Here is a 13,208-nt window from a genome sequence, read left to right as displayed (position 1 = left end):
GGCTGAAATAGTAATGTTTTGAAACTATATATGGAAAAGCCACCCCGTACACCTGAGAACATCAACCTAGAATGACTAACACCCAGGCTTACTCCAATAAAATTACTGGACCTTAAAGAAAAGGGAAAAAAATCCATTGGGCATCTAGCTAAAAAGAACACTCAATTTATACAGGAAATTAAATTGGATTATTGTCAGACCTTCTAATAACAACAGAAAATAAATTATATATATATATAATATTAAAGAAAGAAAAATGTGAGCTAAGGATTTTATATCCAGCAAAACTGACTTTCAAACATAACTAGGACAAACTAGTAAACATGCATAAATGCAGGGAATATTATTCATATGACTTCCTCCTGCAGCATCTATTAAAGAATGCTCTTCAGACAACCAAAATAACTGGAGAGATACTGACATTTGTTAATATTGGCAAACATCAAGTGTACTGTTACTTTTAGAACCAAGACTAAAAGAGGCTCAAAAGGAAGAGGATATAGTATGTAATGGATATATGCTCTGACAGTGTAGATACCGGACGATTGTGAAAAATGGGGAGAGTGTGAAAACTTTAAAAAATATTTTCAGTAATTACATGGGTGGTGGTAGAATTAGCTTGCTTTTATGAGACTGCTGTATATGCTTTGTGGTTTAAACAAATAATTATGGTGTATTCTAATCTATTGTCCTCAGTATTCTTTGGAACTAGGATTCTTAGTGTGGAAGAAAGGAGATACGAATGTAATACAGAAAAGTTCGAGTAAAAAATCTGTAATCTTGAATTTAAATAGAAAATGTCAGTTGAGCTCATTAGATATTTTATCTCATATATATTTTTTCTAGGTCTATACACTAAAACTTCCTTAAAAACAATGACCAACGCAGTAGCAATAATCACCCCTAGCATTTAGATGATGGTATTGAAACACAACTGACTTCCCACTGAATGATATCAATGATTCTTGGGGAAATGGCTGATTCTAGATTTGGAGTAGGAAATACACAAAAAGTCCCTGGAATATCTTGCTATATCAGGTAGCAAGGAAGTTATCAAAGATGACTAGAGTCATATCAAAAAAAATTCAGTAGCCAACTTGAAGAGGATCACACTCATCGAAGATGGAAGAATCTGAGCTTCGCTAAAGATAATAATTGCAAGGAAAGAGAAACATTATCCTGACCTCCCTATTATAACTATACCCTTGAGTAACCAAATAACAGATAGAGGGATGTGTCTCTCTTTATACGTATTCCAATAAATCAATAAAAAAGAAATCATGGAAGTTAATAACGTCATTTTTACCATTCATTGCACCCACTAATGAATTAATGGATCTAGAGGTTGAATATAATGGCTATAAAGATTATAGAAAAATAGGCAAGACATTATCTGCCTCCCATTGAAAGAATACCCTGTCACCTACAGTTTTGCAAAAGTGATCAAACCTGAGTCTTAATCCACAAAATCTAGAGTATGGGAAATGTATTACAGCTCAAATGGCCCAAGTCCTTTAGCAAATGAATCATAAGGAAAAGAAAAGGATGGACGGGAACATTAAAAGAGGCCTAATATAGATACTAAATTTTCTTTAAATGGGAAAGACCAGACTTCCAGTCTCAGTTGATGGAGTAAGCACACTATACGCTATCTCTCCTACAGCCTAGCACTAAAAACCCTGGACAGAATATACAAAGCAACTATTTGAGGACCCTGAAAATAAATAATAGGAGGTAGATTGGAGAAGGAATTAAAAAGTTGAAGAATGGTGCATAGGGTAACAACTTGCCTCTTTTTTTCTCTTCCTGTATCTCCTGGATTAGTCCCACTGTAGCCTGAACTCGGGAACTGTGCTATAGGCAATGGTCAGAACAAGCTCCAGGAGAAAATCCTTCTTTCTAAGCAGAGGAGGAAGATGGTGGGGATGGGAAGGAGGATGGAGAGTAGGAGAAACCACCTGTTTTCTTCTCTCCTGGCCATTCCATGAGGCAAGACCTAGTCCTGAAAATGAGTCACGGCTGCTAACACTGCTGCAGCAGTGCACAGGCACCTAAAACTCCTGGAGAGAAAAAAATTCCTTCCCTCTGTGGAAAGAAATGGGGGTAAAGGGAGTTACTTTACCTGATAGAGGAGGGGAAGTCCTGCCATGGTTTCTTTTCTTTTACTGCTTCGCTCTGGAAGTGGAACTAACCATGGGAAGTGTGAAACAGAAGGTGAAAGATAAAATCCTATATTTTGGACCCAGGAACTAGGACAATGGGACTCTGGGAGCTGAAGAGAATGGAGGAAGTCATGACGAGAAGGAGCTTGAGGAAAGAATCCCATAAAACTCTCCGTGAAGCCCCAACCTGTACATGCGTGTGGCTGATGTGAAACAGAAAATAAAGGAGAGAACACTTCCCAACTCACGTAGAAGATCAGCATTACCTCGATCTTAAAATGGGACAATGACAGTACAACAAAAAACAATATCCTCCATGAAAGTAGATGCCAAAATTCTCAACAAAATATTAGCAAATGAAATCCCACAATATGTACCCAAAAAATCACATCTACATGGATTTTATCTCAGGATGCAAGTCTGGTTCACCATTTGAGAATCAGTGTACTTCACCATATTAGCAGACTAAAAAACAAAAACCACATGATTGTCTCCAAAGAAGCAAAGAAAAAGCATTTGACAAAATCCAAAACAACTTCATGATAAAAACACTCAGCAAACCAGTAACAATAAGGAACTTCCTCAACCTGATGAACATCAACAACCTGCAGCTAACACCAGAGTTAATGGGAAAAGACTGAATGCTTCCCCCTTGAGATCAGGAGCAAGACAAGGATATCCATTTCTATCGCTTCTATTCCACATCACAATGGAAGACTTAGTTCGCGCAATTAGGCAAGAAAAAAAGAGGCATACACACGGGAGAGGAAGAAATAAAACTATCTCCCTTCAGAGACAGTATGATTATCTGTATAGAAAATACCAAGGGGTTTACAAAACCAGCCTCTAGAACTAGTAGGTCAATTTAGCAAGGTTGCAGGATACAAGGTCACCGTACAAAAATCAATCTTATTTCTAGATACTAGCAATAAACAATTGGAAACTGTAATTTAAAAAAATTACCATTTATAATAGCTCCAAAAATTAAATATTTAAGTATAAATATGACAAAAGACTTGTAGGATCTATACGCTAAAAACACAAAACATCATTTAAAGAAGTCAAAGATGCAAATAAATGGACATGCTTTGCTCATATATTAGAAGACTCAGTATAGTTAAGATGTTAATACCTCCCAAATTAATCTGCAGATTCAATGTAATTTTAATAAGAAAATAGCAGAATTTTTTGTAGAAATAGACAAACTGATTCTAAAATTTGCACAGACATCAAAAGAATTAAAATAACCAAAACAGTTTCATGAAAGAATAGAGAAATCACATTACTGGATTTCTATGACTTACACTTATTAAGGGTAGTATGATTCTTGCATAAAAATCATATAGAAAATAAATCTAGAAGTAGACCAACACAAATACGGCCAATTTATTTAACAAAGGTCATTCAATGGAGAAAAGATAGTCTTTTCAACAAATGGTACTGGAACAATTGGACACCTATATACCTCACATTGTATACAAAATTCAACTTAAAAGACTTTATATTTAAGTCAAGAATTCTTTTAAATTACAAAACTTTTAGAAGAAAATGGGAAAAAAATCTTTACAATCTTATTAGGTAAGGCAGAGTTCTTTGATATGACACCAAAACCGTGATCCATAAAAGAAAAAATGATAAAGTGGACATCATCAAAATTTAAAAATTAAAATATGAACGGCAAGGTTAAGAGAATGAAAAGAAGCCACAGAGATAAACTATTTGCAAATCTCATATGCATCAAAGGACTTGTATCCAGCATATATAAAGAACTCTCAAAATTCAATAAATAACCCAATTTAAAAGTGGGACTGGGATCTGAGTAGACACTTCTCTAAGTAGGATATAGGGATGTCAAACAGGTGCATAAAAAGATACTCAACACCATCACTCATTAAGGAAAGGCGGATTAAAACAACAATGATACACTACTATACATCTGTTAGAATGGCTAAAACAAAAATAAAAGTATAAAACTTGCAATTCTTGTGATGGCAAAGAAACAAGGCTGGTGGGACTGTGAAATGGTGCAGCCATTTTAGGAAAGAGTTTGACAGTTTCTTACAAAGTAAAACATACCCTTACAGTCTGACCCAACAATCTCACTCTTACGTATTTAACCTAGACAAATGAAAACTTAAGTTCATCAAAAAACCTGCACATTAATGTTTATGGAAGCATTCTTCATAATCACTCAAACCAGGAAACAACCCAAAGGTCCTTCAGTGGGTGAATGGATGAACAAAACTGTGGTAGCCCATTCAGTGGAATACTAAGCAATAAAAAGATAGCAATTACATGGATGAATCTCAAATGCATTATGCTGAATAAAAGAAGCCAGTCTCATGGTTACATGCCATATTGTTCCATGTATATTACATGCTGGAAAAGGCAAAATTCTAGAGAGAGAGATCAATGGTTGACAGAGGTTAGGGGTGGAGGAAGATTTGAATACAAAGGCATAGCATGAAGGAATCTGGAGGCCAATGGAACTGTTCTGTGTCCCAGTTGTGATGGTGGTTACATAAATTTATGCATGTGCTAAAAGTCAATGAACTGTACAGCCCCAAAGTTAATTTTACAGTATATAAATACTGAAAAGATGAATAAGACTATACTTGTATCATAAAGAATTTCAAGAAATTGGTTACTATAAAATTTAAGATGGTGGTTGACTTTTTTCTGGATAGAGAACACGGAGGAGATTTTAGAATGGTTGGTAAATTTCTGTTTCTTTACCTTATAATTATTCATTAGGCTATACCCTAATGAATAATTAGGGTATAGGTATAGGGTATAGTGTGGTCTTCTCTATCTCTATTTTATTTAACAATAGAAAGGTATATAGCTATTGAATCAATAAAATTTTAACAAAAATTCCAGTATGGTTTTATATGGAACTTGTCAAGAAGAGCAATTCTTAAGTACTGATAATGTTCTGTCTCTTAAGCGGGATGATAAATTTTTGAGCATTCATATCATTAGTATAGTTTAAACATTACACATATTATTAGTATAGTTTACACCGTACACATATGTTTTATACACTCTTTTGTGTGTGTGATCTATTTCACAGTAAAATCCTTTTAACTGAACACTTGGAGCATTTTCCAATATGCCAAATGACAGTATTCTATTTATAAAGCTGACATTTTCCTAAACACTTATTTTATGCCTAGTATGTGCAAGATCTTTTCAGGTAGACAAGAAAAGTACAAAGCATTACTTGAATATTTTACATGGAGAATGTATTCATGTTTTATTCCTGTAAAAAGATCAGTAGAATTAAAAGTAAGAAAACTACAAAGCTTATTTCCTGCTTCAAAGAATTAGAATCTTATTCAGGAGATGAGAACACGAATGATAGTCTTGGAGAATTGTTAGACCGATCTTCTGGACCTCCTGCTATGAGTGGTGACTGTGTAAATGAGTATACAGTGTGTCGAGGATGTGCATTTTGGGGAAGAGTTGCTGCAAGTAGTTGAATCTCAACCTGCGTGGGCATTCATCCCAGTCATACAGAAGTGAAAGTTTATTAGACTTTTAAGTCCACTTGTTCCAGGAGAATGTACAAACACTGAACGACATATTTTAAGTTGAAATTCAACAGGAACGTAAGCTATCATAAACAGAAATTTATTTTACAGGCAGCTTTTCTTACAGGCAGAGTGGTACTTATTCCAAATGGCAAAATACACCTACTTACATATTTAGCATTAGGAAGCTGAAGGAAGAAGTAAGATTTTGATTTTTCTATTTTGTTGTAATTCATTACACTTTATTATAGTTCACCTGCATTCCGACTTTCCCCCATAACCTCAATACCTTAACGTTCTTCCATCTCTTTGCCATCCTTTTAGAAATGGGACAGCCTAAGATTATTAGCTTACTGTTGACTTAGAAGTCAGTGGATGGCTGTTCTCGGGAGCTCTTTTGGGGGAAACACTAGAAGTGACTCCCATTGGGATTTCGGCATCTTCTTCTGAGCCTCACACATGAAGCTGAGCATGATTAGGGGACCATATAATTTAATGTCCACTGGTAATTACTTGAGGATAATGTGTGTAAACTAGGGCTGTCCTGGACAAACAGGGACATAGGTCACCCTGGGTGTAACCAAGCTGTAAGGTACAGAAGAGAGCGGCCAGGAGGGCACTGGTAACCGAAACGGTGATGGATGAGGCCAAACTGTGGATGTTTGGCCAGGTAAAGAGATGGAGGCAAAGGTGCGATGACCACCTGGCCTGGCTTCATGCTTTGGATGAGTAATTGGACAACCTCTATGAGTCGGTACAGGTTCCTATCACAGAAGGAAAAGCACAGAAGCATCAAGGCTGTGAGTGTGTGTTGCATGTGTGTGAGAGTGTTTCATGGTGTGAGAGTGTGTATGTGTGTGAAGTGTGTGTGGCAGAAGTGGCTTTTGTCAAGGTCTTTCCCTCTCCCCCCACCTTTTGCTCACTTTCTGGATCCTGCTCTATTTTTATAAGGATACTGATCTTTTATAGAGTCGGCCCACGCCTTGCCTTACTTGAGTAGCCATAAAATCTGCTATTATTTCTAGAGGGTTCAGCGTGCCTTTTTCTTCCTGAGTCGTAGCAGCTTATGAAGTTACACCTGTGGGTCATAAGCACATGTGTGGAGGTGCTGGTTAGATGAGATCTTTGCTTGAGTGCCCAGAGACAAGATCAGAGGGGACAGAGGGCTTTGGAATGCACTGAGAGAATAAATCCTTGATATATAGTGAAACAGAAGCAGGAATTCCCCAGAAACCATCTCACCTAAATATGCAGCTACTGTGTCCTCACCTCTTTTTCATCACACCTTTGCTCGTTGGTCTCTAATATACATACATCTAATGTTCTTTCATTCACTAACAACACATATTTATTGGGTGCCTACTAAGCACCATTCTAGAATGCTGGGGACAGAGTGGTGAACAAGACAGGGGACTCCATGCCTTTGTCGTGGTGAGGACGACAATAAACAAACACAAACAGTTGAGATAATGTCAGAGAATGAGGTGTGTCACATAACCCTAAAAGCTTAATCAATATTTATTGAGTGTTTACTCTCCATCAGACACTGATTCACATGTGTTAATTCATTTAATCCCACCAACGCTTCTATGCTGCCACTGACATTATTATCAACCCCATTTTATAGAGGAGGAAACTGAGGCATAGAAAGCAAGATTAAGCCACTTTCCAAGGTCACCCTGCCAGTAAGTGGTGAAAGTAAAATTTAAATTCAGACCACCTAATTCTTGAGCCCACAGTCTTAGCCATTATGTCACTTGACTCCTCTACTGCTAGGAGGGCCATGGGTCAGTGGAAGGGTATAAAGTGCAAAGGGAGACTTAAAGCTATGGCTGGGTGAGGAACCTGCATTAAATAGGGTAGTCAAGGAAGACTTCTCTGAGGAGGCGGCATTTGAGTTGAAACCTAAATAATGAGAAGTAGCCAGATATGTAAAATACTGAAGGTAGAACTTTCTAGGCAGAGAAATCAGCTAATATAAGGATCCAAAGGCAGAAACAAGCTTGAATTGTTTGAAGGACAAAGAGAGGGCACTGAAGTGGTTATGATCTTCGTGAAAAGGGAATCCAGATTTAAGGCAGAAAAATCTGGCTTACTATTTGAGTCTCACTTTCTTCACTTATAAAAAGGAAATGACGAGTCGACCTTACTTGTTACAGAATTAAAGGAGATCGTGGTAGCCAGTATGATAAATCACTGTTATTAATAATATGTCCACAGTAGATATAGCCAGGGTAGCTTGCCTTTTTCCGTAAAATCGCATCTGTGTTACTTGTTAAAGCTTAATTGAGCAGGTCCTGTGTACCTAGCACAACACACATGTATTTTAAAGTCATCACATCTATTTTGGGAGGTACCTGTTATCTTCATCTTGTAGATGAGAAAACAGAGGATCTCAGAGGTTAAATAATATTCCCAAAGACAAGTATCTAATGTATGTGACAAGACTGCAGTCCTAACCCAGTTTTGTCTTCAAATCACAAGTGTTTCTTCTACACCATACTCCTTTGTAAACAGCAAACTCATCTACAGCAGGCAGGGAGCAATGTCTTGCTGTATTACAGCATCGTCTCAGATACAGACGTAATAAATCTTTTTTAGATGGAAGTTATGATGAAGATGATGATCATGTTGGACGGACGAAGATGAGGTAAAACAAAGTGAACTGGAGAAATGGATGGCTTTGGCCACGTTCCTGTCCTCAGCTGTCCAAATGCTTCTGACAAAAGCACGCTCTTTCCACTGCTCTTAAGCTGTGCGGGCTTGGCCTGAGAGAATCAAGAATAAAGCTGATTGCAAACTTGGTGCATAACAGAGAAAATAAAGACATCATTTACTGACTGATTTGGACTAAGAAAAGATGTATTTACTTGCAGTTTATTATGTTGGATGTGACAGGCATACATTTGGGCTTTTTATTGAATGATGACTTACTACATACAGGAATTGGTGCAATTTGTAATGCAGATTATGTTTTTAAACAAAAAAGGGTGCAAATACACTGATGACTGTCACATGACTTGCTCTGCACTTCTCAAAAAGTGGCTTGAGCGTGGGTGGAACGACAAATATACCCTAGATGCACAAATGTAATTTCCAAAGAAGATGATTCTGGGCAGCTTCCAATTCCGTCGGGCAGATTTAGACAGAAGAAATCCATGGCTAAGAAAAGCTAAGGATCTTAAAATAGCCAGAATTGGAGTAGGATCATTTGAATCACTCCCATTAACTGCTGAAATGCCTCCAGACAGAGCAAGAAGGGCCACAACAAAAATCAGGCTATGGGATGAGAGAGTACATGTCGCATCTTTGCAAGATTACATAAGTTAAACACCTGGAAATCCCATTTTTACTTCTAATGACAGGAGATGGGGGCAGGAGAAAAGTGGAAGAGATCTCCGTTCAACAGTGGAGACCAATAGAATGAGAGCCTGGTCCACTGCGTATTTTCTGAGTCATGAGTTTGACCTCATCCGCTTCTGGCATTGGGCCAGATCTTGTCTTGTGATACATTTGTGCAATTCCTCGAGGTCGCAGACTTGGGTTTTCCACTTGGAGCACATTTGTGAATTGACCCGAGGGCAAGATTCAGTCTACTTTTCCTGATAATCAACTACCATATTCATTTCCCTCAGCACATAACTGCACGAACAATCCAAGTTTCTTTCAGATGAAGGAGAATTCTATTAATTGCTTTTCTCTGTCTGACTGTTTGGGCTTTACAAACGATTTCACCCAGGATTCAGCCATTAAGAAAGAGTGTTCATTCATGCTAATAACTTCCATTAAAGCTGCCGGTGAGTAATATCAGAGAGAATGTGTGACGAAAGGTGCAACCCATGCAAAGATCTGAAAATCAGTGGAAACATTTTTTGTTTTTGTTTTTGCTATACGTGGGCCTCTCACTGTTGTGGCCTCTCGCTTTGCGGAGCACAGGCTCCGGACGCGCAGGCTCAGCGGCCATGGCTCGCGGGCCCAGCCGCTCCGCGGCATGTGGGATCCTCCCAGACCGTGGCACGAACCCGCGTCCCCTGCATTGGCAGGCGGACCCTCAACCACTGCACCACCAGGGAAGCCCCAGTGGAAACATTTTTATTTCAAGACTTTTATTTGCCATAAGGGAAGGCAAAGCAGGGCAGAATATTTTCAAATCATGTGTCACGGCTTTCTCATGATTTAAAATGAAAGCTTTTCTTGTTGAACAGAGCCATAGCATGCACGACATGACACATCAGAATGGTTTCTTCTCACAGAATCTTGGAACTTCACAGTAAATTCCGCTATGGCGATCCTGACTCCTATCTCCCCCACTTGGTAATTTACCAGGGCAATTTCCCCTCCTGCTGATGACGGCAAACCCTGCAGCTCACACAGGCTGGAGAGCCCTGCCCCTCACGAGAGAGCAAGTGCTACGCCCTCGTCCACATTTCAAAGAAAACCTCAGCTTGCCAGCTCTTGTCAAAAGTTCCCACAGACAGAGATTCCGTTTCAGGTCTGGGTGCAGTGTTGGAGGCTGGAACAATTCAGGTCTACGCCGCAAATCCCACTCCCAACACAGGCGTGTGATCCAGGCTCGCAGAGAGGGGTAGTGCTTTGCTTTCCTAGGTGGTGAGGATTCCGGTCTAATTTTGGACAGCCCAGCATGGATTTCCTTACCTTGCCTTCCACAGAGCTGCTTTTTCCTTCTCTGATTACCCAAAGGGGGCCTGCGTTTGTGCGAAAACAGGTGAAACTCACTGGGTGATGAAAGAGTGAGAGGGTGCTGCCCAGGGACTCTGCTGCTCAGAGACGCCGAGTCGCGTGAGCCCCGGTGCTCTGCCTAGTCATAGAGCTAGCTGGTCTTCTGACCCAGAGGTAAATCGGATCGATGGCGTTTGGTCTTATTTTGTTCCGTTCAAACGCCCGGCAAGAGGTGAAGTAGGAAAAAGGGACCCGCACTAACCATCCCTCCCCCTCCCCCAACTTACCTACACTGATTCCCCCCACAACGTCACCACATCCCCCAGACGCCTCCAGGATAAACCTTAGGAGCTGACGGGTGGGGGGCAGTGGTGTGGAGGCAGAGGAAGAGGAGGTGAACTTGACCTCATCTAGAAGTAAAGAAGTGGCCTTAGGACAAGTTCCATTCTCCTTCAGCACAGATGACACTTTGGGTGAGCTCCTGGAGAACCTTAGTTTGCTTGGTGTGTAACAAAGTACCACAGAGTGGGTGCCTTAAACAGCAGAAACGTATTGCCTCACGGTTCTGGAGGCTGGAAGTCCACGATGAGGTGCCAGTGGGGTTGCTTCCTTGTGAGGGCTTGAGGAAGGTTCTGTTCCATTCCCCTCTTCTAGCTTCTGGTGTCTTGCTGGCTATCTTTGGCCTTCCTTGGCTTACAGAAACATCAACCCAATCTCTGCGTTCACCTTCACGTGGTGTTCTCCCTATGTGTGTGTGTCTGTGCCCAAATCTCCCATTTTTATAAGGATACCAGTCATTGGATGATAGCCCACCCAGATGACCTCATTTTAACTTGATTACCTCTGTAAAGACCCCTTTCCAAATCAGGTCACATTCTGAGGTCCTAGAGGTTAGGACCTCAACATATCTCTCTGGGGGACATATGTCAACCCATAGCAGAAACCCTGTTTACTTTCTTTTCTAATTCTACTCCCTGTGTATGTGCAACCTCCAGCGCATGGGCCAGCTCCTTCCAAATTCGCTACTGCTGTTCCTGCAGGGATTTTGCAGATGCTTTTGGCATTCTTTGAACTTGATATTACATAGAAGAGTAAGAAGTTTTCCTTGCCCCTGGCTTTGACTTTCCCATGCTTCTCCAGGCAGAGGAGAGCCAGTTCTATGACTGTTTACTTGATACTACTCTTGAGGGCCAGAACCATTAAGGGAAGGGGATGAGCCCTCTGCTCCTACATAGACAGAGGTAAGTTCTCCCCAGATCTGCCAGATACACCTGTGTGCCCCTTTCCACCTGCACGAGGAGGATGGGGGAGTCAGTCAGCCAGTCAGTGTCTATGCCAGGATCAGAACTCACTTTCTGTGACCTGCTAGACTCTGGACCTGGCCAGGCTGCCTTCAGGTTGAGAGGATGCTCTGGACCAGTGCACATCTACCTGGATCACCAGGGCCCATGTGATCCTTTACATATGTTTTTCCCTCAGTAATTTTTTTTTTTTTTTTTTTTTGCAGTACGCGGACCTCTCGCTGCTGTGGCCTCTCCCGCTGCGGAGCACAGGCTCCGGACGCGCAGGCTCAGTGGCCATGTCTCACGGGTCCAGCTGCTCTGCGGCACGTGGGATCTTCCCGGACCGGGGCATGAACCCGTGTCCCCTGCATCGGCAGGTGGACTCTCAACCACTGCGCCACCAGGGAAGCCCTTCCCTCAGTAATTTGATTCCTCACCTGCCATGGTTTTAACCAGGCCCTACGTGCAAGTGGGCTCTGCATCCTGTCCCCATCTGAATTCAGCACACCAACTTCCTCTCCAGCGCCATTCTATCTCTCAGAGAGCCAGGAGGGCAGTGGAGGTAGGAAAGAATCCTGGTCTTGCCTTCCTCACAGGATCACTGGCTGGAACAAAACTTGCTGTGACCCATGAGATGTTTCACAAATGTCAGGTGTTACTACAATTAGATAGAGCCGATGAAATCACACGCAGTGTAGACAGAGTGCTGTGTATTCTTGCCAATGTGTGGTCTTCACAATAGGTCTCTGAGTTATTGACCATTTCCATTTTACAAATGAAGGGACGAAGATGAGTTTTAATGAAGGTGCAGAGTTAGTGATGGATACATTTGAGATGCAAAGGTAAGATTTCTGATTTTGAATCCAGTGTTCTTTGTAGTATCCCAGGAGTAATGGCCAAGAAAACATGCCACTCAGATCTTCTGCTGCAGGAAGCAAAATTGAATGACGGTCAAAACTGCTGTGCTCCAAATCCACCTCTGTGTCCACGCCCAGGCCGCAGTTACCCGGAGTCTGCTCGGGGCAAGGATCTGGCTCGGCAGAGCCCTAACGCAGCCTGTTGCTGTGAGACTCCTCCCACCGGGGACTTCAGCTTAGGAACTCCATAGCTGTTAGACCAAGATTGTCTTAGAACTGTGCTGCAGTCTGAGAGTCTCCCTAGCCAACCCTCCTTCCTTTCCTTCTCTTTCATAGGGGTTAGCCCGGCATCATGTTCTAAAGACTGTTCCCACCTCCACGGACTCTCCTCTTTTTCCCTCACAGCATTTTTAGCCCAAGAAATCTCTTACATAAGTGAGACTCCCAGTAAGTCTCATTCTGTCTCGTTATTTACTTCTCAGAGGACCTGAATGAACACGCCAGGCTACCCCACTCTACCTATGAAAGGAATTCAATGTCAATTCATTATTTGGGGAGTATCTTTCATGTACTCAATATTTGCAAGGCTTGGCTGGGGGTAGGGGAAAGAGGCGTAAAAATGGCAAAGAAGGAAAGAATGAGGGGGAAGGACGCAGAACCATGATAAGCCATGGTCCTTGCCCCCAGGGTAAG

At 41.2% G+C, this 13,208-nt stretch overlaps 1 protein-coding gene across 1 annotated transcript in view; it reads right to left on the bottom strand.

Annotated features, from left to right (window-relative positions):
• Positions 1-12,102, bottom strand: part of STMND1 (stathmin domain containing 1) — a 71,342-nt gene extending 59,240 nt beyond the window's left edge. Inside the window, 2 exon segments of the mRNA XM_060023817.1 lie at positions 10,663-10,785; positions 12,096-12,102. Coding sequence (XP_059879800.1) covers positions 10,663-10,785; positions 12,096-12,102 — 130 coding nt within the window.
• Between the last annotated feature and the right edge of the window lie 1,106 nt (positions 12,103-13,208).

The sequence above is a fragment of the Delphinus delphis genome, chromosome 10, assembly GCF_949987515.2.
Source record: "Delphinus delphis chromosome 10, mDelDel1.2, whole genome shotgun sequence".
Taxonomy (NCBI): Eukaryota; Metazoa; Chordata; class Mammalia; order Artiodactyla; family Delphinidae; genus Delphinus; species Delphinus delphis.
This window is presented reverse-complemented; position numbering and strand designations above follow the sequence as displayed.